General features: G+C 33.9%; 1 protein-coding gene across 2 annotated transcripts in view; it reads left to right on the top strand.

The window, feature by feature from the left end:
* Positions 1–24895, top strand: part of LOC105342786 (tyramine beta-hydroxylase) — a 266828-nt gene extending 241933 nt beyond the window's left edge. The window contains exons 1-9 of one of the 2 annotated variants that reach the window (XM_034448915.2): positions 1250–1370; positions 5421–5622; positions 8321–8453; positions 20432–20533; positions 21324–21503; positions 22409–22566; positions 22816–23059; positions 23409–23505; positions 23862–24895. In XM_034448915.2, coding sequence (XP_034304806.2) covers positions 1363–1370; positions 5421–5622; positions 8321–8453; positions 20432–20533; positions 21324–21503; positions 22409–22566; positions 22816–23059; positions 23409–23505; positions 23862–24456 — 1719 coding nt within the window. In that variant the 5' untranslated portion in view covers positions 1250–1362 and the 3' untranslated portion in view covers positions 24457–24895. Of the gene's footprint in view, positions 1–1249; positions 1371–5420; positions 5623–8320; positions 8454–20431; positions 20534–21323; positions 21504–22408; positions 22567–22815; positions 23060–23408; positions 23506–23861 lie in introns of those variants that run through there. The other variant, XM_066082821.1, reaches the window with a different exon arrangement.
* Positions 24896–25433: the final 538 nt, after the last annotated feature.

Raw genomic sequence — 25433 nt, 5'->3', positions numbered from 1 at the left:
CCTGTGATCAAATTTGGAAATAAATGGTGATTTTAAAAATACATATTATTTTTCCTCAGTTTTAACATAATATTCTGCTTAAGTTTAAATTGACTTCTGACCTTTTGATGTGACAATGACATAAAACAAACACAATTTATCTCCACATAGAAGGCTGCATGAATTACACCAAATAAAATTAACACCGCTGAAATGTAGGTTTCGAATTGATTAAAATACGCGTATACCGTGTGCCGGAGTGAATAAAAAATGTGATTTCTATTTGTTTCTTAATATAAATGATTGAAATAAATTTTCACCAGAGTACTGCCATTATAAATCTGTACTTGAGAAAATATTCCAAAGAACTTATTTAACGGATGTTTCGTACTACCTGAAATCAAACTTTTTCTTGTTCGTCTGTAGACCTCATGGCCTCATTTGCAGCAGACACCAATATTTTTATGCATTAGGATCCCGATTATGATTGAAGAGTCTTTCTTGCGCACCAGAGATGCAACACACACATTTTAAAAAATGTTTGTTTGAGGCAATTTTGTGCAATGAATGTATAAATTAAATTAGAAATATGTCCTATAAGGAAAATTTAATTAAAAAAAATGAATAAAGTCCTGGGAGTCTGAAACACTATTTACGAAACTCATATACGTTTATTTTGTTTATATGTATAGGAATACAATAAGTTTAAACAGCGAACGGTTAGAATAATCTTATTTATATTTTAACAAAGCTTATGCGTGTATGCCATAAAATACGGCACAACAGTATTTGCCCCATTCAGAAAATTACGCCATATATATTGTTCAATACAACCCTTTCATATCTAATATATATTGCCTCATCATGCAAATTGTTTATCTTTAGAAATAAATAAAACACGTGTATAATATTTCTGAATTTTATGTGCATGCAATATGGGAATTTTAAACTAAGTTACTGGTGTCACGGTTGGGCTTTGCTTTTCGGGGGTATATATGTGGTTTCGTTAATTACAATTAGAATATATTGTTACCTCTAAAATTGATTCTACATAAAGATACAAACCCCTTCGCAAATGCAACCAACCTATACACATCTGTACGTCAAATCATCTTTGAATTTTGGGGTTTTTTTTTGCTTGGATATGCTTCCAAAAATAAATATGATTTCTGCAGTGGACCCCGTTTTTATAGCCGAGTTATCGTCAGTTGCATCATCACACGCGCTCCTATCGTTGTCCCCGCCCCCACCGCTGGTATTATACCAACGTCTGCTATGTGAGCACAACATCACGGCGTACTGGGACAGATAGTGTCCGTGTTACATCCTTCACAAGTCTATGTGTCCGGTGTGTAATTATAGTGATATATTGAGGCGGCTAAAATGATTGGGTGAGTAGATTTTACGATATCTTGGTCCATTAATCCATTTAAGATAAATCGTAAGACATACAGATAGCTTCGATTAATTAAATATTTAAGTTCAATATTTTTATGCAACCCCTCTCCCCCACACACTTTCAAGGCTGTAGTCCATGAGTACTGGAAAAGAAATATTGGCTATAAAAGACCCAACCCCCTTTCTGACCATCAAAATTACATTCACGCCTCAACATATCCACATGTGTGAGTTTATTAGCAACATTTGCCTTTATCCATTAATCAAGTACAACAGAACAATAACGCTATCCATATACATGTACATGTATGTAAAAAAAAATGAATACTAGTAGTTCTAAGCATCGACGCCATGCAAACTCCACTAGATTAATCCTTTTTAACTTTATCAGGAAAAACATCTTCCATATTTTTTGGAGAACTAATAAATATTCTGATTCAAAATTAATAAAGGCCGTGTGTTTCATAGATGAATTATGTTTCTGCGAATTCTTCCATGCTCAACCAGTTCATAAAGAGATCTTTATAAAATTCAACACTGATTGAAAAGGATCTTCAATTAAGTTTTCATCTTTGTCGTCTGCTTCTATCCCGGTGTATAGTGTGCATTGAATTCGTTCTCAGTGAAACATTCAAAGATAAAATTAAATTGAATGCATCGGAATGCCGTGCAGTGGTGATGGGACGATCTTGTATTATAATATGCATCATGTTAAAACAGATTGCTAATTCGATTCTGTTTTGTTGTTAATCTATACGTATAATAACGTTATTCTATAAGTATAACAATAATGTTATATACTTAGTAGTTGATTATATATTCATGATTTGAAAGAGGAAAGAGACTCAGAGAGAGAGAGAGAGAGAGAGAGAGAGAGAGAGAGAGAGAGAGTTTATCTTATGTTTCATATTTTCTTCTCTGTTGTTAAAATATTATGCAAAAAACAGATAAGGAGTATATCATTTATCTTTTCACATCGGATTAAAAGATAAAAAATAATAATATTATGTGAAAAGACGCGAGGGGGAGATAGTAGTGCATTTATAGAAAATTTTAATTATCTAAACCAAAAGTAAATGAGGTCAATAATATCGTCACACACTTCCTTCTGTACAGTACATTTATTAGAAAAAAACAAACAAACCAAATTAAACAATATAAGGTTAATCAGTACGCGACCGGTACATATGCTGGTAGACATATAAATAATCAATATCTCCCTCATAAACTACCAGTATCTCCCACGCTCGGAATGAGCGCGTATCGTCCAGTCCACTTAAAATCACGCATTAATTCATCAAATTCTGAGACAATGGCGCTTAAGCACTGAAAATATAAGTGGTCGCATTATGTCAATATGTTTGCGGTCATGTAATGAGTTTGAACTCCATGGATACCAACGGGAACTACTAAGTACATGTTTTATTTACTAAAAGACTAATTTGATCGGTACGTGTATTTACAGACAAACGCCATCTATATAATCATGTCAGTTAACATGAATGATTTAAAAAAAAAAACATGTCAAGAAAAATACACTAATACATTGTATATATAGTAGAGACTAGGTCGGTCGGTCGGTCTGTCTGTCTGTCTGTCTGTCTCTCTCTCTCTCTCTCTCTCTCTCTCTCTCTCTCTCTCGGAGTCTCTCTTAAATCTTAGAAGATATTCAAACAACAAGTGAAAAACTGAACATAAATGAGTGTGACTGTATATGATAAGTGTATGTTTTGTAGAAATAAGCAATGATTTAGTTTTATAAAGCATATTTTAAAAAGGATGGAATTTGAGTTGTTTGAAATGCTTAAGTGTGTAATACCAATTATTTTAAAATGAATGAAAGATAATTATTTTCGAATGAGTTTAAATACTATTAAAATGGACGTCACAGATTAATTTTGTTGTTGCTTGACATCCAATCAAGACTATTTCGTTTATTGCGTTATATCATTTGTTTGCGTAGGTAAACGTTTTGATTTGCTGTTTAGAATACCATCAGAGGGTTAGATATTTGATGAGGAGATTAACTGCTCTTTCCTTATGCATTTCACATTAATTTATACTTGAAGCAGAGCCATAATGTCTCTGCTTGAAGATATGGCATAACACAATTCGCATATTTAACTTCTAAAGTTCAACTCACTTAAATAAACACAAACTGAATTATGTATTAAAATTTCTGAGCTGAATTATTCTGATGTCAAGTTTGGATTCAGGTTCGTTTTTTTAAACAAAAGAATACGGGATTTGTTTTCTTTACTCCCCACACAATTTATCACTGTATTAGTCTAGCAGAAGACGTTTCCCGGTATTTAGATACAATCTCACACTTTCATTTAAACTGACAGACTCCAATTCTGTAGATATTATATTTTTAGACAAAACCCAGCAAAAGTGGCTGATTAAATGCAACTGATGCCACAGTATCGCTCGGCAAGAACTCTCCTATCGCCCCGAAATATGAAGTTTCTAAGTGATCAGCCCCACATGAATGCTTGTACAGTGGTCCCGATGTTAGCTGGGTTTGTCATATCGGGACAGATACATACAATACAATGAATTGTTCTAGATAGACGCTCCGTGAGGAAAAAATCTGCTTTGCGTCAGTTTGCTCTGTTCAATTTTGACATTTTTGTTTTTCATGTTTTTTTTTTCTAAAGATGTAAAAAAAAATACCCTCGGATTTTTTTCGTTGTGAAATAATAAAGGTGGGTTTCGGTGTCTCATCATTGCATACCATTAGCTGATTTAGATAAACTTGACAAGAAGTGTTTCATTTAAAAAAAAATATTTTGTTAATCTCCACTGAGAGAGAGAGAGAGAGAGAGAGAGAGAGAGAGAGAGAGAGAGAGAGAGAGAGAGAGAGAGAGGGAGAGAGAGAGAGAGAGAGAGAGAGAACTAAGTGTATTTAGTAGCACGGAATAGCAGTCTGTCTGGCCCTAAGGTTGCAATATCCCACTGTACTCCATACAGCCATGTTTTTGTTTCCTGTACGAACTGAACCCCATTCATACAAGTACAGTTCGATCTCTTTCAATTTTCCGTTCCCCGTAAGTTAATCCAGTGCTCTCTGTGTGGTAAATAATAGTATACAAAGACCAGACAGTCACCGCCAGCCATGTTTGTATGTGCCCATGTTTTAAGTCATTCGATCTCTAAAAAAATTTACCTGACATCACAATAAGATGCTGCCAAGGCAAATACGTAACCTCATGGTCTGGGTAGAGGACGATAAAACTAATGATCCGCGCCTTGCTTTTCACGATCGATTTACTTTAACAGTAAATAATTTTTTATTCATGAAGGAGTACTCGTCTTTTCCTCGGACACTGTGTGGCATCCTGATATTGTCAACTCATGTCGTGTTGGAAAAATTATAATTGTCTTTGAAATTAAAAAAAAAAGCTTGAATGGGGGTATCTGCATTTATAGAACTATGAATGCAGATAGAAAGTACATGTAGTAAGCTTATACAAAAAGGGTACACTATTAATAACAGTAATATGTATAGGTATGTCACTCTCCTTTACCATACACTAGCAATGTCCACGAAATACTTTTTATTAGGAAGGAAATGGGGGGGGGGGGGGGTTCATCACTTTTTATTTAATTTTATGTGTTTAATTCCTATTAGTACTTTCTCACACAGTTTATTATATCTCACACTATACTGACGTTTGACATAAGGCTGTCTATAGTTAGAGTACTCAGATACAGAAATGATATTTTAAAGCCACGGCCAGTCTGATTTACTTACTCTAGGAACGAAGTGAAATAGTATAGGGGCTGGGTTTGCTAGACTGTAGCCAGTTCGACACTTTGTTTCCACTTGTTTTGTTTGTAGACAAATCGAACTTGTTTGACCAGCAAAATCTGTTGGTTGTATATCAGAATAGTACAGGTCATATTTGCAGCACCATTTAATATAAATTCCCGGCGGAAGGGGGTGGGGTGAAGGAATGGGTGCTTAAACGGAAAATTTTGTTTACCAGGGGGTACTGAGACCCTTTTCTGTATTTTACTTATTATTTTTCCCGTGACAGAAACGTTCCAGCCCTGACTTTAACAGTGTCCATTCTGTCGGCCACAGTGGTCTGTTTCAAGAGATTCCAGCTCGAGATTCCAAACGGAGATAAAGTTCCTAACCCGTGCAACAAAAACGAGCTTTGGACGGCGGTCGGACACACTACTATTGAGGGCGGAGGAAGAAGGAACCCATTTGGTCAGGTTTTTCAAAACCAAAAAGTGAGTCCATGTACACGCCTCTCTCTCTCTCTCTCTCTCTCTCTCTCTCTCTCTCTCTCTCTCTCTCTCTCTTAAGGTCTGATATTATCCCAGTATATGTGAATGTCGCCGGTTTATTTGTGTGCTATGCGGAAAGGTCCGTCCTTATATAAACTTAAAACCAAGTTGTAGTGCAAAGTGAATACAAGTTTTAAAAAAGTGTGATAGGATGTCAACAAGTTGACGGTTGTTAAAAAGTCTTGTAACCATGTGTTTTACGATTTCGTGTGAGGAAATTCTTAGCTGCCAGTGTGATTTTTGAGTTATTGCATATGCCCATATGGCTCAAATTAAAGGCGGCCTATATCTTTCATGTGTTCTAATAGTCAGTTGATATGATTATATGATATACGTACTCTTATTTTAGGCAAGTCTGCTTTGTTGTTTATACAAATACATCTGACTAATAGTACATGTATTTGTCTTTGGCAATCTAGCTATTGAGTATTTAATCTTGTTTTCCAATTTTTGAATGCCAAAATGAACCAAAATCCAGAACGACTCCTCTAAGATGGAACCATTTGTTTTCTTTAGAAATAGCCATGGCTTTCTAGATATCTTTTGGTGGCTTAATTTTACAAATTTTCATATCAATATTTTAAAAAAAATACTTGTCTAATCCGTGTTAATAACATCCTATACATTCAGGATTTAAAATTGCTGCTGTTTTTTCGTCCATCTTTTATCTTCTTAGCATCTTAAAAGTTTCACTGGTAATAAAAAATTGCAACAGCACGTGTACCTTTTCTCTAGGAGATAAACTTGTCTTTGATTATCGTCTGATAAACGAGCACCTTGCAGATTGCATCTGGTGCACTTCTCGACCAACAGGTGGTTTCTGTACAGAATAAGTTTTACCGCTGGCCGATAGCCCACCAAGGAAAACTTGTTGTGCCTATATTACAATCAAACATAAACATTGTGTCAGTACTTAATGTACTTAAACATAGTACATAGCGTAATAAAATAAAAACACAAGGGGATTAATATGCTTAAACCTTTACAAAAGTAAATTCAAGATCAGGTAAATGCAGAAAATTATGGCTTTTGTCACACTAAAATGTCAAGTAAATGTAAAATGCTAGAAATTAAAACAAATGAGAAAAGCAGATTTACAATATGAACATTTGACATAATTAGTTCTCATAAAACCTTGCTTATTTTTTTTTACCATTATCTTCCTTTGATCTCCATGTCGTGTGTAATGCTTTTGTAGATGCTTTGTATTGAAACCGGAAGCTATAGAGGGGAGGGGGGTGTCAAAACAAAACTAATAGACTTTAATTTTTTATTCTGGTGAATGAATATAGTTTGGACACAAAAATGTTTAGATATTTATGAATATCGAAATATTAAGCCAAAAGTGGTGTATGTCGAACGGTAACTCAGGTCAACAAGAGTATGTAAACATCTCAGATTTTCTTCATCTTAATTAATCACCTTGACACAAACATCTGCTTTTGAATCATAGTAAAAAAGTTATCTACCATGTCACCTCGTTTTTAGATAACATCGACCAAGTGCAGCAGGTTTATGTAAGGTTTGTTCCCGGGTCACGAGAGTGTTTATGTAAAGGCAGTGTGTACGTTATTCACCGGTAGCGCTGATACTGAATCAGTGGCCGATGTCGAGTGATTGCGCGGAGAGAAAAACCCGATTCTCGTGAGAAAAAAATGAAGACAAAAATATAGAGCAAAGATCTAGGGGAAATGCAAGATTTGCAGCCAATAAAAATATGCAAAAAATGCGAACGTTTGCCACTGACGCACTAAAATTAAACAATTTAAGCAATAATAATTTATAAGCAAATTATTTAAAATGGGAATTATAAAAGTTATAATGTTTCAATTCACCATGCCAATCTCTTATTCCCAGTAATACATACTTAATTGATTAATATTTAAATAATAAATTGTTCATATTTATACATTTACATAATATTTTTCTCTACAGTGTTACCTTCCTTCATGTCTTATGATACGAACTAAAAAGGAAATAGTTTACTGTTTTCCTACTAATTTTTACATTTTGAGTTTCTCTTCAATAATTAACTCAGTAAATACTTTTAATAAGGACATTCGCTACACAAATGCGATTAACAAAGCACACCTCGAATTGCGGTTGTAGTTTAAAACACTCAGTAAAATGTTATAATTATAATAAATCGTGCATTTTAGCGAGGATTATAATAAACATAGTCATCCCTCGCAATACTCATATCGTAAACTCATAACGTGCACGATGACGGCGTTAGACTTTGTCCTGGTTCCCTTTCTCAGCTGGTTCTCTTCTAAATAGTTCACAATATCATTAGATATTGACCAAACACTTTGATAGTGCAGATAATCGTCTTTACATCAATTTGGCCCATTACGATTAATTTGGTTTTCTATTTCTCATACCGAATGTATGACATGACCTTGACATAAAGTCACTGATAAAGGTCAAGAGCATATACGATTAGCTGGTACCCGGCGAAAAATGTTGTTAAAATTATGTGTACTCTTCTGGTGTAACAATTTCTTTCTCTAGCCAAAAACGCGTCACGATCATGAATCATAGTCATCACTTGTACTTCTGTATTTACACAAACTTTCAGGTAAAAGCCAAACTATCAGTACTTTCAGTGCTTTGATCTTGTTCTCTTTTTGATTGACAGACGTGGGGTGGAATGCTCTGTGACTCGGATTCTGACGGAGATGGATTGACAAACGGAGCGGAACTGGGAGATCCGGATTGCGACTGGGTGAAGGGTCGAACACCAAAACGCACAGAAAATATAACACATCCAGGTAAAATAATACCTTTTTAAAAGGGAGAGCACAAAACTCTCCAAATTAGGCTTAAATGTTTTTCTACTGACTCAGGCAACTGAAGATTTGATCTATCAAACGATGCCAATGTATCCGATAGAGCAACACAGATCAAACAACGGTCCATGGTATGGTTAAATGGACTCTTGATCACATGGCTGTTTTGAAATATTTTCGCCTGTTCACATGTAAGAGATGTTCATAATTTTTAAAAACAGCTGACCTAAATGGTGTCAACACTCGCTGCTAATTTTTGGCCCATTACAAGCAAAAGAACCATTGCCAGCCGACGTGTCTCTAGCAGACTATTTGCGAACATTTTTATGGTTATGCAAACACTTGTATCGTATCCCCATTTCAATTTCTTTACATCTCTCAAAAAAGTTCAGACATATATACATCACAGACTTCGATAAGCCTAACAAAATTTCAGAGAAACAGAATTCAGCGTGTTTCATTTTTTTAGGTAATCATTTTTCATTTTTAAATTTTAAGGTCGTTTAAGTGAGGTCAAGGTCATTCAAATCACGATCAAGATAGCTGTTCCAAGAATAACTTTTTGTAATGAATTATATTCATCATACAAGAGGAAACGCTTAGATTCTACAGCAAAGTAGATAGAAGCGTTAAATAGGCATTTACTCCAGAAAAGTTATTACGTAATGTTTTGACTGACCTTTGTCCAATCAGATCGTAGAAGGCGGAATTGAGACATCATCGCTCGTGACTTAATGAGAGAGAGAGAGAGAGAGAGAGAGAGAGAGAGAGAGAGAGAGAGAGAGAGAGAGAGAGAGAGAGAGAGAGAGAGAGTATTGTACAAGTACATAGTAATGAAGACTCCTCATTCAACGTTCTGACGTTCTGAAATCAAAGTACTGTATTGATTGAAAGTAGTGTGGTCGTACTAATTCAAGGAAACCTTTACGCAATTCATTTCATGTATTCAAATGTAAAGCGTGTACCGCTTTCATAAAACTCATGTTTAAAAAATCATAGATTCATAGAATGACTTAATGACTTATTAAAAGTTTCAGGTTTCAGATCACGTAGAATGCAAAATAAATAAATAAATATAAATAAATAAATAAATAAAATATAGCTACACAACACCCCAAAACAGTTGAAATTATATTAATATATTATATAATACCTATTGCCTAACACATATTCATTAATAATTTACACAATATAAGTGACAGAATCGTCAAGGCATTGGGATATAAAAAGTTTGAAGACCTGGAGTTAACGGGAAAAAAAAGAAAATTCAAGAATTTTCATTTTTCTGCATGCACATGGCTTTAAGTATCTTCTTTAGAGTTCATATGTGATTTTTATTCCGAGCTGCAAACAAATTAATCAGAACTCGAATAACCTTCTTGAAATAAATTAAATTGAAGATTATGCATAAAATCGTTATCATAATTTCAGTTTTGTGACTAAAAAGAGGCAAGTTTGGGCACCAATAAAGTGAGCAGGTTAAACGTATTTGCATCAAAATAACAAAAGACGTTGCTAATAAAATTTCGTTTCAACACAGCTTAAGAATATATCAACTTTAGTCTATATTGTAACATCTGAAACAAGGATAATATGTCTTAACTTGAACAAAAAAAAATAAGCGTTGACTTTAGGTTTTTAAGAGACTTAAAAATAAGCGTGTTCCAAAACGGGGATGAGTGCAAGTTGTTTTCACTCATGTTAAGCAGATATTTCTTGTTGTAAAATAAATGACAAACAAATACCCATAGACCAATACATTTTCGGCCCCAGTTCATCCAATAGCGACTAACACCCCAAGAATGAGTGTTATTTCTAAAAAAAAATTATCCATTACAAATTTGTCAATGGTAATGATACTATTTTTAAAAATCAGATTTTTAATTTTAAAATAAATTAATCATTTAATGCATGGGTTATATTGTATGCATGTGTCCCTAGTCCTTAAAAACCTTAAGAGGGAACAATGCAAGGGCACAACTTATAAATGTATTTGTTATGGGTTAGCTCAGATGATCAGCTAAATTTGAAATGTCGGCTTATTCCTCGATAGATGCACTGAAATTAAATTGAAACGTGCTGTTTTCATCGTTCTGCCGCTAAATCGTCTCTCTCGGGTAATTACGCAAAGCACTTGAAGAGATTTAGTTGGCTTTCTAAATTACCCATAATTCTACGTCAATGCAGTTCGATAAAGACAGCTTTGTTGAAGGACGAGCAGTCGAGCATGAATGCACTTATCATATTCTATTACATGAGTCGGATCGTGTCAGTATTCCCGGAATGTCTTAAGTAGCGATCTTGGCAGATGTATTGCAATCTGCACGCTATGTGTCAAAAAAATCTTAATTATTCATCATCTCGAGGTTGCAAAAGCAGTATATTTAAGCTTTGAGAAAAAAATATTAATGCATCCTGATTTATAGTCGGCAGTTAATGTTCTTGCTATCAGATCTTTCATTGCATGTTGCTCATTCCTACTTATATAAAACTCACAAACTTTCCAGGAACCTCTTATACGAAACCAAGGCCACCTAAAACTCTTTCTGATCAAGAATAACACAAAATGAAATAAATGGAGTATTGTACGAATTATCTAATTTTAAGAGTCAATCAAATTGTAAGTTGCATCAATTTGAATAAATGTAATTTTTTTTCGATTTGAAGGGTGGGTGGGGAGTTAAATTTAAATTTTTCTTGTTGGAGATCATTGATATAACTAAGTTACACATGCGTTGATAAATCTTAACACGTGATTTAAATTCTGCTCGTGGAGATCACTAAAATAAGTACGTGTACATTTACTTGAAAATGATAAATAAATACAAATGTAGTAAATTGAATGTAAATGCATTTAGCCATAAGTGTTATGATCAAATGTTTCTTGTGATCTTTGAAATAACCTTTTTAGCTCACCTGAGCTGAAAGCTCAAGTGAGCTATTCTGATCACATTTTGTCCGTCGTCCGTCTGTCCGTCTGTCCGTCTGTCTGTCTGTCCGTCTGTAAACTTTTTACATTTTGAACTTCTTCTCTAAAACCGCTTATCCAATTTCAACCAAATTTGGCACAAAGCATCCTTATGTGAGGGCGAATATAAATTGCAAAAATAAAAGTCCGATCTGTATTCAAAGCGGAGAAAACCTTGAAACTGTAGAAAAAGGGGGGTGCATTTTTAAAAATCTTCTTCTCAAGAACTACTGATTCCAATTCAACGTAGTTTAGCATAAATTATCCTTATGGGAAGGAAAATATAAATTGCAAAAATTAAGTGCTAATTCTGTGTCAAATTTGAGTTATTACGAAAATAATAATAAAGGAAATGGGTGTTTCAATCAGTTTAATAGCTTCGGGTTCGGCATCCGGTAATCCGGCATCCGGTAAAATGGGTAGGCAAGACTTGGTCTGGGCAAAACAAAGATTGGCAGATATTAATCTGCCAATCTCATTAAAATATCAGGATATTTGATGGACTAGTATATTTGTATTCGCTGTAAATATTGCTGCAAAATAATGCGTATTTGGAATTGACGATTGTCGATCTGCCTTGGCTTTTATTTTGCCATGGCCCGGGTTTGCATACCCATTTTACCTAGACTCGTATTCCATACATCTAAAACGAGGTTCTTTGTTTAAAGCAGCCATGAAATTATAAGAAAAAGGGTCGATCTGACTATGATGAATTTGCTTGTCGTGCAACTGTTCGCGTATGAAGGGAAATTTTTGAAACATGCAAAATATATCGTTGCCGATTTTGTGAAGTAAATTGAGGCTAAATATTTCAATGCGTTGACAGTTTTCACACATGACGTTGGTGTTAGCTTGTTCCGATTTTCGTTTCGTTTTCATTATTTCTGCTTGTAACCTGGGAACAATCGTCTGTATTATTTCGTGATTTTTACGTATCAAATCAAACAGAGACTTTGGTAAATCAAACAGTTAACTGTTTACCTGCGCAAATTAAGCAAAATCTGATGTATCAAAAAATAATGAAATACAATTCATTCTACCGGTAATTCGATCGGCATTATCTTTTGCGTAATGGTAGATTAATGCAATAGGTTTTGTTGCGATGCTCGGCATTTTCTCGAGTTTATTCAATTTAAATAAAGTTTGACATTGCTGACGGAAATATGTAGGTATTTACATGTATCTATATGATTCATTTCGAAAAAATAAATTGTGTTCTTTATTTGTTATAGTGTATGTTTCTTGTGTTTAATTGTTTTCAATTTCTATTTACTAACCATATTTGAGTGTTAAGCTTCAAATTATAAGCAAGATACAGAGATTTGCTCACAATTCTATGTTTGTACACAGACCTTAAAAACTAAAGATTAAAAAAGTAAAAAATTTGTCAATATTTATTGAGAAAATTTTCAAAGTCTGTTCGTTCAGAAACCAACTTTAACATCTTATTGTATTGTAAACTTAACATTTTTTCGTCATTATTACTCCTACTGTACATGTGATCCTTCACTGTGTTTGTGTACATTTGTATAAACTGATTTTGAACCTCAAATACCAGTGAACTGGTATTGAGTGAATAAAAGAATATAAAATCTTAGGCCATTCTTTTTTTCCATTTTAAATGTTGAATAGGAAATACCAAGTTAAAAATCATAAGCTGAATGTAATAAACTCATGTGAACAAAATATGAATCAAACCTAGGCGAACTGTGAGCTCTGTATCTTGCTTATAATTCTACAATTGACGCTGAAATTTTGGTTGAACATTAGAAAATCTCTATGAATTAGAGTATGTTAAATACTTGTACAAACAAAATAAAAGAACGATACTGTGAAATCATTAGATTTCGTGGTGGCTCATTTTTCGTGGAATTCTTGGGTACCTCTCATCCACGAAATAACACCCTTCACGAATTGATGAATTAGGGTAATAAAGTCATATTCCCTTTTGTAGATATATATGAAAACACGAAATTACGTCCCCACGAATCTGTAAAATTTAAGTCATCCACGAAAATTGGCCCCCACGAAATTTAATGATTCCACAGTATTCTGTATATATCTACTCAGAGTCCCTCTCTTTATACAATAAATAATGTGAAATCTACATCAATTTTGATAGTTTTTCAGACACGAGTAAATAAAAACGACATCTTTAAAACAGTTTCCATATTTCTGACACATTTCTGTTGCGGGGATAAAGTAATTATCGCTATTCCTAAGAATATCACAGCGGAAAATTATCCTGGTTTGTACGCGAAGTAAATAACAGTCATTTAATTATAATGGAGAAGACAAATAAAATTTTTGAATGTTTTTAATTTGAGAAATTGAGCACATTGAGGTACAATTTTCTTCTTCACATCTATACATGTAGGGTTTTTAAAATAAAAAACAATAACTATTATTTTTTTTTCAAACAATAACTAGTAAGTACTGAGTAGTTGATGAAAAAAATGTACCTATATGCACTCATATATTTTGATCGCTTTACAAAGTGGGGGGGGGGGGGCAGAACGAAAATATAGGGATTTGGAAGTTAACAACTTAACAGTATACCTCTACCAAATGTTTAGTTTAATATCTTGCGTAGAATTTTCTTATTCTGGTAAAAAATAGTATTTCATGAAGGTACAATGTCAAAGATTACATGTATACAAAAAAAAGTGTAAAATTCGAATACTTTACAATATTTATTTTTTGTTTTTTTACCGAGGGACCATATGGCACAATATCTGTTGAACGCCCATTGTTGCTCAGGTGAGCGATGTGGCCCCATGGGCCTCTTGTTTCAAATTTTAGTAGCAACGAATCGATTTTTTGCACCACAGCATGATTACATAAATGTAAATAAGAAGAATGCGGGCACAGAATTTAATGAATACAGTAAAATAAGGTTATAGCGAACACGCTTATATTGAATTGACGATTTCATCGAACTGAGTTTCATTCTCTATGACTTTATTTCGTGTTGTTAACGTAATGGATATCACGAATTACTTATTAATTATTCTCTCCTAAAATTTTGATAAGAACTTTTTAAAGAAATCTTTTACCCCCGATACTGCCAGAAGATGGAATGACCTAAGTCTTACTACAAGGGAGGCAACATCTATCAAAATTAAAAAAAAATGTTTATACAATGATATGATAAACCCTCGGAAATATCTTTCAGTTGGAAAAAGATTTTTGAACATAATTATTAACTCACACACGATTAAGACACAACTGTATTTTAAATTCTGACTTATTCCGCTGTAATTTAATAGCCAGTCCAAACTGTTTGTGTGGCTTTCTAGAGGACGCATATCATTTGTATTTGTCTGTAAAAAGTATACAATAACTCGGAATTCTTTAATGAATAAGCTTTTGACATTTCGTTATGTACACATTATACTATTAGAATCACACTGACTGTTATGGGGGATGATTCTTTGACATATACCCAAAACACTGAAATTTATAACTTGAGTGAAAGTGTCGCTTCTCAAACATGTCTAAATTTGGAATGACTGTGATATTATACATGTTCTTACAATAGACTGTTTATTCATGTATATTTATATTTATTCATATACATTATTGTCAATATTTATAAAATTTCATTATTAAGAGAAGAATACCTATGTTATTTACAACGTGTGTCTAATCCATTTGGTTTAATTAAAAAAAATGTTCAATTTAATTCAACGAGTTACGCGTATAACGAAGCAAATTCACCCGTCCCTGGCGCCTCGTTATAACTGCTTCACTGTATATCTTTTTGCGAACTCAGATCAAACAGAGCCTAATATATATACTCAACAAATTTTTTGCTAGATTTTTTTTTAATTTTTTTTTTATTTTTTATTAAAATCAAAACTGATTGAAATTCACCGAATTTTGCCACCATTGAAAAGCTGGTGTTGTAATAATGCAATTTTAATTACGTGTTTACAATGGCGTAGTGCCAATCGAAATTCCCATCAAGAGAAAAACAAATTGTCTGTCGAGTTTGTGCTTCTATTTAGATAAAAAAAAGAAGATATTTTAACAGCAGGTGGTAAATAGCAATTAAGCTTTCCTACCATTATCTCACGAAAATAAAAAAAAGAGTGAAAGTAAAGATTCCCTAAGAATAAAACAGCTGGCTACAAACTATGTCATTAAAAAAGCTGTTTTCAATAGCATTATCTTTTGATAAGGTAGATATTCAATAAAACACCCAAGGATGCGCCTTATGTTTTCCATTTGTATATATTTCCATTGATGAAACCAGTTGCAAACAGTATTCTTACAAATATTATGTTTATTATCGAGTGTTTCAGTGTACATGTATTATGTTGATGTGTTCCTCTGGAGATACACAATTTATTGTATCTGTCTAAATGAAGAAGGTTTATTCTTGAATTTACAAATGAATTCAAAATGTACACGTGTTAGTCTAATGTTCAGCATCTGCAGGGATTTGAACTTAAATTGTGTCTATTCATGTCCAATACATATTTCTTTTTCGATATACTAGTAGTCAATATCGCGATGTATACATTGATACAATATCGACATAACATCGATAATATAGAACAGATATAGATAACTACATTTTACATTATCGATATTGCCGATATTTCTATATCGTTAACATCGTCGACATTATCAACATCGCGACGTCGACGATTTTAGATCGATATCGAGTTTACATCGTCGACATTGTCGATATTTCTTTGACGTTATCATCGTTGACATTGTCGACATCCCAATGATTACGAAGTTGAACTGATGTTGAGTTGACATTGTTTACATATATTTACATATATTTTAGCAGGTATTTCCCTAACATTTACATCATAGATGATAAAGAGGTACGATTTAGACACGATGTTGACTTTTTGTTGATCAACATTGCGATGTCGACATTGTCGACGATGTAAACAGGAAAGAGGACACACGTTGTAGACACTTTGTCGATTCGATGTTGGTCAACATTGTTACATCGACAATGGCGTCTATGAAACAGGAAAAAAAGTACGATGCATACACGATGTCGACTCAATGTCGATCAATGTCGACGATGTAAACAAGAAAGAAGGCCCACGATGTAAACACAATGTCTATTTGATGGTGGTCAATATTGCGATGTCAACAACGTTAACAGGATATATGGATACGCTACAAGTGTTTATACGATATCAACACAATGTCAACTCGATGTTGGACAACATTGCCATGTAGATAATATTGAAAAAAACATCCTGCATTTGACATACCTCAAATTGTCTGGCTTAAAAACCAGCGCAGTTTTTTAATTGATCAACATTCAATATTATCAAAGGAGTACTTTATAATTATCTTCTTTTGTTTTTTTTTGTTTTTTTGTTTTTTTGTTTAAAAAATCGAATTGTGTTCATACAGCAACTGACAAAAAAAAATCATGATCTTACCAGTATAATTAAAAGTGATTTTGTATGAATTGTATGAATGCCCATGTATAGAAAAATTGGCCATTCCTTCTTTGTGACATACTTTTCGACAATATTGATAAATCACGACTTGTCATAGATAACGTGCTTGTCATCATTTTATATAATATAATTTTCAAAAGAGAGATTCATCTGGTGATGTCAATCAGAATTGAACATTGCATCTTTGCTGGTTTATAGAGCTACATTGTATGAATGTAGCAACAAAGGCCGAACAAATTTCTGCTATGTGATTTTTCTGGAAGGCTTGCTGCCTTCATATTATTATGAACCACCAAAGAAAGAATCTTATTGTTTTAAAATGCAACGTTATGGATCGTAAATATTTGCAATCACTTTCACAACCAGTACCTACCCTTCTGTTCAATACACAAATAAAGAAGCCATCAGCAAGATTTACATGTTACAGGAATGCAGTATATCTGACATATCATATACATGTCACTCAGAGATGTGTTTTTTTAAATTTAATAGATCTGATAAAATTCCAATTTATACCCACCAAGAAATGCTTTTACCACACAAGTTTAAATGACAAGTGATGTTTAATTTCTCGGCCCCATTATGAACGAGAGTATTGTTCATAAATTCGCCAAAGCATTTCCGGAATTTTCATTCTAGAAGCCATCCTTGAGATTTTGTGAATTACAGTTTGTGGGCAAAATATTTGGGCGTGTATTGCCGGAATCTATCAATGAATAAATTCCGCTTATTTTTCTGAAGTGTAACTTCCTATAACTTCTATTGAAAACTGCATGATGGATTTTTCCTCTAAAATTCCACCAAGATTCTGGTCAGTAATGATATGTACTTTACGCAACAGCGAAAATAATAACATTCCATTTTAATATCATTTTAATAGTGAAGAAAACCCCCTCTGAAAACATGCAATTTTCTGCTTGCATCTGCTTGCAAGATATCTAAATATACATCATTTTCCAAGAAAATTTATCTTTGGTAAAACTGAAATATATTGCTACAGCAGCATCACAGTGTACATTTTGAAGAGAGTAATAGTGCGACACATATATCAGAAGAGCTGAATATTCAAAGTAGAGTAAGGTCTCTATAGCAAGTTTCGTTAAAAGTTCCTTTCGTGTGATTTTTCACGAATTTCAAGACTATAATCGTGTGACTGTTATAAGAATACATGTATATATTATATAGGTCTGGATTACATGTATATACTCGCCATGCATTTAAATATCATATGATAGTAAAGGCATACATGTATATCAATATATATATATTACCTATTCAAGTATTTTTTATAATCCGGTCCTGAAATGTACTCATTCTGGGTAGCGAACTTAGTGTTCAAGAAAGTGGTGCTGGGGGGGGGGGAGGGTGTGAGGCCTGCAGACACCTTTTGTAAAGAGGTTTATCATGACGAAGACAGACGGCCACATAGCATTGAAGCTTTGAAAGTAGAGTAGGAGAAGGAATTATCAAATGTAAGTCTTACTACATATATATCAGTGCGACTACACACGTATATCAATGTTCAGACTTATCAGTGTTTTATATACATGTATCTTGCATATTTTACTGAGTTTTAGAAATGTTAATTCCTACCCTCTATCATTCACATACAGAGACTTGTAAACCTTGCAAAAACTTACCAGCCTCCTAAATAAATGTCTAAATTTGAATTTTCTGGTGGGGGTTAATAAAAACCTTACAAAATGACAATTTTGTCTTGCTCATATAATATGGTCCAATATTTGTCATCAATTTTTAGGGGTGGGGGGGTGGGGTGGTTCTGCATGGGGTGTGTAGAGAGAGAGAGAGAGAGAGAGAGAGAGAGAGAGAGAGAGAGAGAGAGAGAGAGAGAGAGAGAGAGAGATTTCTGTTAAGAAAAAAGAAGTATACGAATTAAACTTCACAAACACAGTTTATCAACCTTTAAATCAAATATCAAACACCGTGTAGAATACTTCTTTGTAAGGTATACTTCTTTTCTCTTTGCTAGAAATCAAACTTCACAAACAGTAAAGAATACATGTACTTCATTGTTAGGCATGCTTCATTTCTATTTGCTAGAAATCAAACATCACAAGCAGTGTAGAATACTTTTTTGTTAGGCATACTTCTTTTCTCCTTACTTGAAATGAAAACTATAATAAGAACGAAACTTTTACCCTTATCTTGGAAGGAACACGTGTTGCACCTCGCGAGTTGATTGGTTAACAGGGGAACACGTGGACTCGGACTGAAACTGCGTGCTAGATTCAATAATCACAATGTACTTTATTCTTTTGTCGAAACTAATTTTATGAATGTATAATATTAGTATATATCAAATGAATGTACGTAAAATCACGCCTAAAAAGAAAGCTCTCTCTCTCTCTCTCATTCATAACGATCATAATAAGAGAATAATTATCTGGATTGACGACACTCATTAGCTATCCCTCTCTCTTTCTCTCATAACGATCATAATAAGAGAATAATCATCTGGATTGACGACCCTCATTACAAGTAATCAAGAAATTAAACCCCTTCTATTTTTCGAGTAATTTGAGTAGTATGCATTTAATAGCATGTACAGTTTTCCTTGTTGTTTTGTGGTGCAAAATTATGTTCTCCTTCCTTTTTTTGTAAATAATAAACACATTTAAGTAGTAATACAACAAGCTTATAAGGTTAAAACAAAAGAACAACACTAATTATTTTAAAGGGACTTGGACACGATTTGAGCTTAAAATTTCAAATTTTATTTTTCCAATTTCAATGTTTGGAATGGTTAATATGGGTACTTTTAATGCTTTATCAAAATTTGAAAGTCAAATATTGAGTTATAAGCAAGATACAGAGTTTGAAAATCTTTGTTCTGTAAACAAAGCCCATGCTTTGTAATGGTTTACATATGTGTTTTATTGGTATAAGTCTCAAGCAAATGTTGCTTTTTCTGTTTATCGCACTAATAGTATCTATGACCACATTAAATCAGTTTACCTTGTTTGCAACAAGTCATTCGGTCAAAGAAATGGTTATTCCATACTTTACAATATTTGTAAACAAATTAATGTAAGATTCGATCGAGCTTTGTTTACAATACAATGCATGAATTCTTACCTCTGTATCTCTCTCAAAACTTGACTTCTAATGTTCAAATTTTGGTCAATCATTCAAAATGAGCAAGTAAACCATTTTATACATAAAAAAAAGAAAAAGAAATTTTGATCTAAAATCGTTTCCAAGTCCCTTTAATATTATCTACCTAACTCTGATGTAAACCTGATAAATATCCTCGCGACCTTAAATTGCCATTATACTAAACCGCTTCGCGAATATTCATGATCATAACATGGTAAGCGATAAGCGCGCTGTTTTTCCTTAAATAAAAAAATCATATATTGTCATTAGTTTAGTTTCCTCCCAAATGATGCCTCCGTCTATCAGTACTTTCAGTACTTCGATTTCCTTCTAAGCTATAACCAATATAAAGAGTAACTTGGATGTATGTGTATACTTAGTATATGTACATGTATATGTACATGTATATAATGATTTTATTTTTGTGTTCTAAGGGATATGCGAGCCAATGGACAGCGAGAGATGTAAAGAGAAAAACTCGTGGCTACGTTGTCCTGAAGATCCAAATGCATTCTGTCCCGAATTATCTAAACCAGGTAGGTCTTGCTCTTCCGCTACACCACAAGTTTATCTTTATCTGATTACATTTTTTATGGTAAATCAAAGAGCCAGCCAATACATTTCTATCAAAATAGATGCTACAGTATGTAGGTTATACTAATAATGTTCAGTCTCTTTTTAATTCAATGTAAATATGCATTTTTTTCGGTTTGTGGTACTGTTATTTGATTTCTTAGATTTACAACGAATCTTCTTAAATGTCCTAGAAGCTATGGTGATTGCAACTTTTTTTAGACTTTCCAAAATAAATGTTGGTCTTAATGCTCTGATTGTGTATGCAAAACAGAGTTGGACAATTTTTTTTTTAAATGTTGATTTCTTTGCAACCAATGACTGAACTACAAACAATGTTAGAGACAGACCTCCGTCAAGTTGCCGTTTGACAAAAATACTAGTACCTTTTAACTCCATGATCTTAATAAAATGGTTCTGTATACTAGTCTATCGTTACCACTGACTATCAAAAACGACCAAATGGTTTCGTTTAGATTATACAATGTTAAAGTTTAAATAGTTTCGTGAAAGACACGTTGATACAGAATAACCGAAAATATTTAACATAAACAGACGCGAAACATCCTTGACTTATATAATAAACATTTTTTTCTTCAAAATCTTATCTATATTGCGACTACCGCAAACATAAACATGAATATGACGGTAGTAAAAGTAATTGAGCGGCACATCACAGATAAAATGGCGGCTTATCTCTGGAGAAACAGGTGACGTGATAGTCAGTGATTTATGTCTTATCTTCCGATACAGATGTAAAATCTCTGGATTTGAAGCTGGATAAAACAAGAGTTCCGGCGACCAGCACCACGTGGATGTGTCAGATTTTACCCTGGCCGGAAGAGGGCGATTTCCACGTGATCGGAAGCAAGCCTCTGGTTGATAATGCTGACGTCACTCACCATATGATTGTATTTGGGTGCGGCAGTACAGGTAATTGGCCGTCCATGTTGTTACAACAACAGTATATAAGCAGTGATTTGTTATTCAAACCATACGTAAAGGGTTAGGGGTTTCTCTGTCCACCCTCGATCTGACATCACCAGGCATCCGCTGCTCAAATGGCTCATGACCAATAAAAAAGCAATCAAAAATTATTTCAACGCAAGCACATGATTATAAACCAGAAGCAGTAGGAATGTCATGCTTTAATTCATTACCAGTTCAAATTGTGTAATAAAAAACACAACTAAATAACCATGCCACTTAAGTTGTTGGAGTACATTGAAGCCATGATAAATTACCAGAGAATATTGTGTAATACAAAACTATACAGTCGTACGACTATCATAGGCACATGCAAGGTACATTCAGATTAAGGCTATGGTTTATTACCAGAGCATATTATATTGTGGAACACAAATCATTTAATGGTCATGCCACACACTTAGTAATATTTATGAGATACATGTACAAAAGACCCACACATTCATTAACAGTTGAAGTACTAGATGTTCGTGCCTCTTAAATACTTACTGTACATTTACCCTTTGACAAGAGAGGTACACGTGCATGTAAATCTCACTTTGATACCTGACCCCATATTTCCTTAATAACTTTGTCGAGTGTAATTTTTTTTAAAGTTCTATCTGTTAGGTACACTGAATTTTATGGTAAATTGTATATGCTTGTAAAATATGAATTCTCTAAAACATGTCAATGTATATAGGTGCCGTAATTCTTAGTTTCGATCCTGTAGGATGTGGTAATTCTCCTGTAGGATGTAGTAATTCTCCTGTATGATGTAGTATTTCTCTTAAACTGTATGTAACTGCGATATTGGCTTCTGATAATCTAAAAGTGTATGTTGTGTCTCATATGAAAGTTTGCACCCCTAGTTTCACAGCGTCCCGGGCCGTACCAGTGTAACATGGTGCCAGACCGAGAGTGCCAAGACATCCTCCTGACGTGGACCATGGGGTCAAAGGGCGAATGTCTGCATAAAGAAGAGGGGTTCCGAATGGGCAGTAAAGGATATACACATGTGGCTCTGCAGGTACGTTCTTCAAGGTCAAGGTGTTTGACATCAGTAAACCAGTCAATGGACTTCATGAATGAAATTGTTTATATTGGAGGGGAAATTGCATTTTAATGCATAGATTTGTGTACATTTTTTTCTGTAACCATTGATTCTATCAATAATATACATCATGTACGTTATACATGTAAACTCAGCATGCATGACATTCCGGACTATTTCTCATACTGACCACAGTACCTTAGCATGTTATATACCTCGCTCTAGGTTCACTGGAACAACATCCACCAGAGATCTACCTACGTGGACGGGTCCGGTATACAGGTGTTCTACACCAACAAGCTGCGGAAGTACGACTCGGTGATCATGGTGGTCGGCCAGAAGTACCTGGAGCTCCCTCCCAACGCCCCGGAAGTCATCGTCAATTCGTCCTGTCCCGCGTTCTGTACAGAGAACATGTTCCAGAAACCGATATTTATCACCAGGGCTGTCAACCACATGCACACTCTAGGTCAGCTGACTTGATTATCAACCTGTAAACATACAGTGAAATCAAGTTGATTAACCTACTTAATACGAAACATGTCTTATCCGACACCTGTTTTATATGACAACGGATTTATATGAAATTTATCTCGTTTATCTCATAACTAAATGTAATAATCTTTCAAGTGCGACCCCAACATCGTTTTTTTTTATTATCCGTAACTAATATTTACTTGGTATTATGAAATATAAAAAAAAACTACTTTGAATGAAATATAGCATATAGGTTTTTGAATATTTTATTTTTTTCCTTATTAAATGATAAAAAGTGTGGATCTTTTAAACAATGTACATGTGTGTACTTTCTTCTGCAGGTAAAAAACAGCAGGTAGCCCTCTACAGAGATGGAGGATTTGTGCGGAATATTACAAATGACGAAGTATACGATTATAATTCGCCGTTTTTCTACAGGTAAGCTTCGTTATAGAAGATATATATATATTGCACTCACATTTTACGATTTTTTCTTTTTTTCTATATTATATGAAATTTATGACTGTAAATAAATTTTACGGGTGATATAGAATATAAATACTATAAAAAGGGCATATGTAAACTATTTTTGCAATTATTTTTTCAATTATTTTTTATAATATATACAGAACAATCTATATTCCTAAATCTCACGCAAAAATGGTGTTCGATATTTTTCTATTATTGTCTTAAAAGCAATGAATATATTACATTACTTTGAAAAACGCATTAAAAATTTGAAACCGGTACTGTTCTGTAGTTTATATTTAATAAGGTACCGGAATGTTTTGAAGGTTTGACAAACCTATAGAAGTCCGCCCAGGGGACGAGATACGCACCACGTGTACTTACTCCACTGTTGGGATTAACAGGACTATATTTTATGGCGTAAGCATTAAGGACGAGATGTGCTACAGTTTTTTGACTTACTTCCCCCACCAGAGATCGTACACACAGTTCTGCACGACTTTTAAGGACACACAGGTGTGTAAGAGGTATCTCCCGCGCCTCCAGGGAGTTTATGACGATTGCTCCTGGAGAGCATTCATTCACGGGAAGGATATGACTGCAGTGGAAATGACAAAACGGGTGGTAACGGAATGCGAAAAGACGGAATCATGTTCGGCCTCGTGCTCCGATGCACTGGATGTGATGTCGAAGCACCCATGTATGCACGGCGAAATTCACGGATATGTCTCCGAAAAGTGGCCAATGATGAAACAGGTCAGAGCGTACAGGAAAATGTGTATGAATCCCCCGGATGTTTCCAACCCTTCGTCGGCGGGTGCGAAAGCGGAGGATAGTAAGAGCGGGAGTGGCTATTTATCAAACAATTACCTAGCTGTTATATCCGCTGTTATGTTTTTTCTACGTTGTATCGTTGCATGAAGTGGTTCACCTTTGCAAAATTGATTCATTTATTCAATCTTTATATCAAATGCAGCTCGGTCCCTTCACACATTCGTTTTTCGTTATGTCAGAGCAAGAGCGACAACTCTGGGTGGAAAATGCAGAATGATCCATTATTACATTATGTACAACGATACCGATTTGTCTGGAGAAAACATTGTTCTTTGTAATACCGAACATTGTTTTTATGTAGATTTTAGACTTTGTTTTGTCTTTAAGAATATTTTTAAAGTTTAAAAATGTAATTTTGATGAAATTCGCATTTACGTCGTAAATGTATTTTTTCGAGATGTGGATGAACTTTGCAGTGGATGAACATTTGTTTTAATTGAAAACTTAAAATGGATGGAAAGTCAATAAAAAGTGATACATGTATATGATAATTTTTTGAAGATGAATGAAGTCTACTCTTTAGGTACACATTTTTTTCATTTGCAAAATAATGAATTATAATATTTAATATTATTTGGGGCACAAACATGTTTGCTTTCATTGGTTTTTTCTCATACCGTCTTTTAACCAGAGCCCTTTCCCCGAAAATTTTCAAATTCATTGAAACATTGTTGAATACGTCAATTAAATTTATATGAATTGACGGCATTTCATATAAAATTCTTACATCCGATGATGTTGATATATTCGCGTTTTTTCCGAACTCTGTCAGGAAGGCCTGATATGTTGAGAATATTTTCCTAGATATGATATGATGGTTCAAACCTACTTGAATAGATGACAGTTATAAAATTAACTTCTTGGGAGTTTTCCCACAGTTGACATTTTTAATTTATTATCCATTGACGTGTATTTTTCATTACTGCTTATTATTTCTTCATTCCTGAATGATTCCGTTTTTTGCGTATTTGATTTATATTGATCATATCATAACATCTAGATATATGTATATGTAATATGTTTATGCAAAATTATACATCCTTTCATTTATGAGTTTTCTACGA

The sequence above is a fragment of the Magallana gigas genome, chromosome 4, assembly GCF_963853765.1.
Source record: "Magallana gigas chromosome 4, xbMagGiga1.1, whole genome shotgun sequence".
Classification (NCBI taxonomy): Eukaryota; Metazoa; Mollusca; class Bivalvia; order Ostreida; family Ostreidae; genus Magallana; species Magallana gigas.
This window is presented reverse-complemented; position numbering and strand designations above follow the sequence as displayed.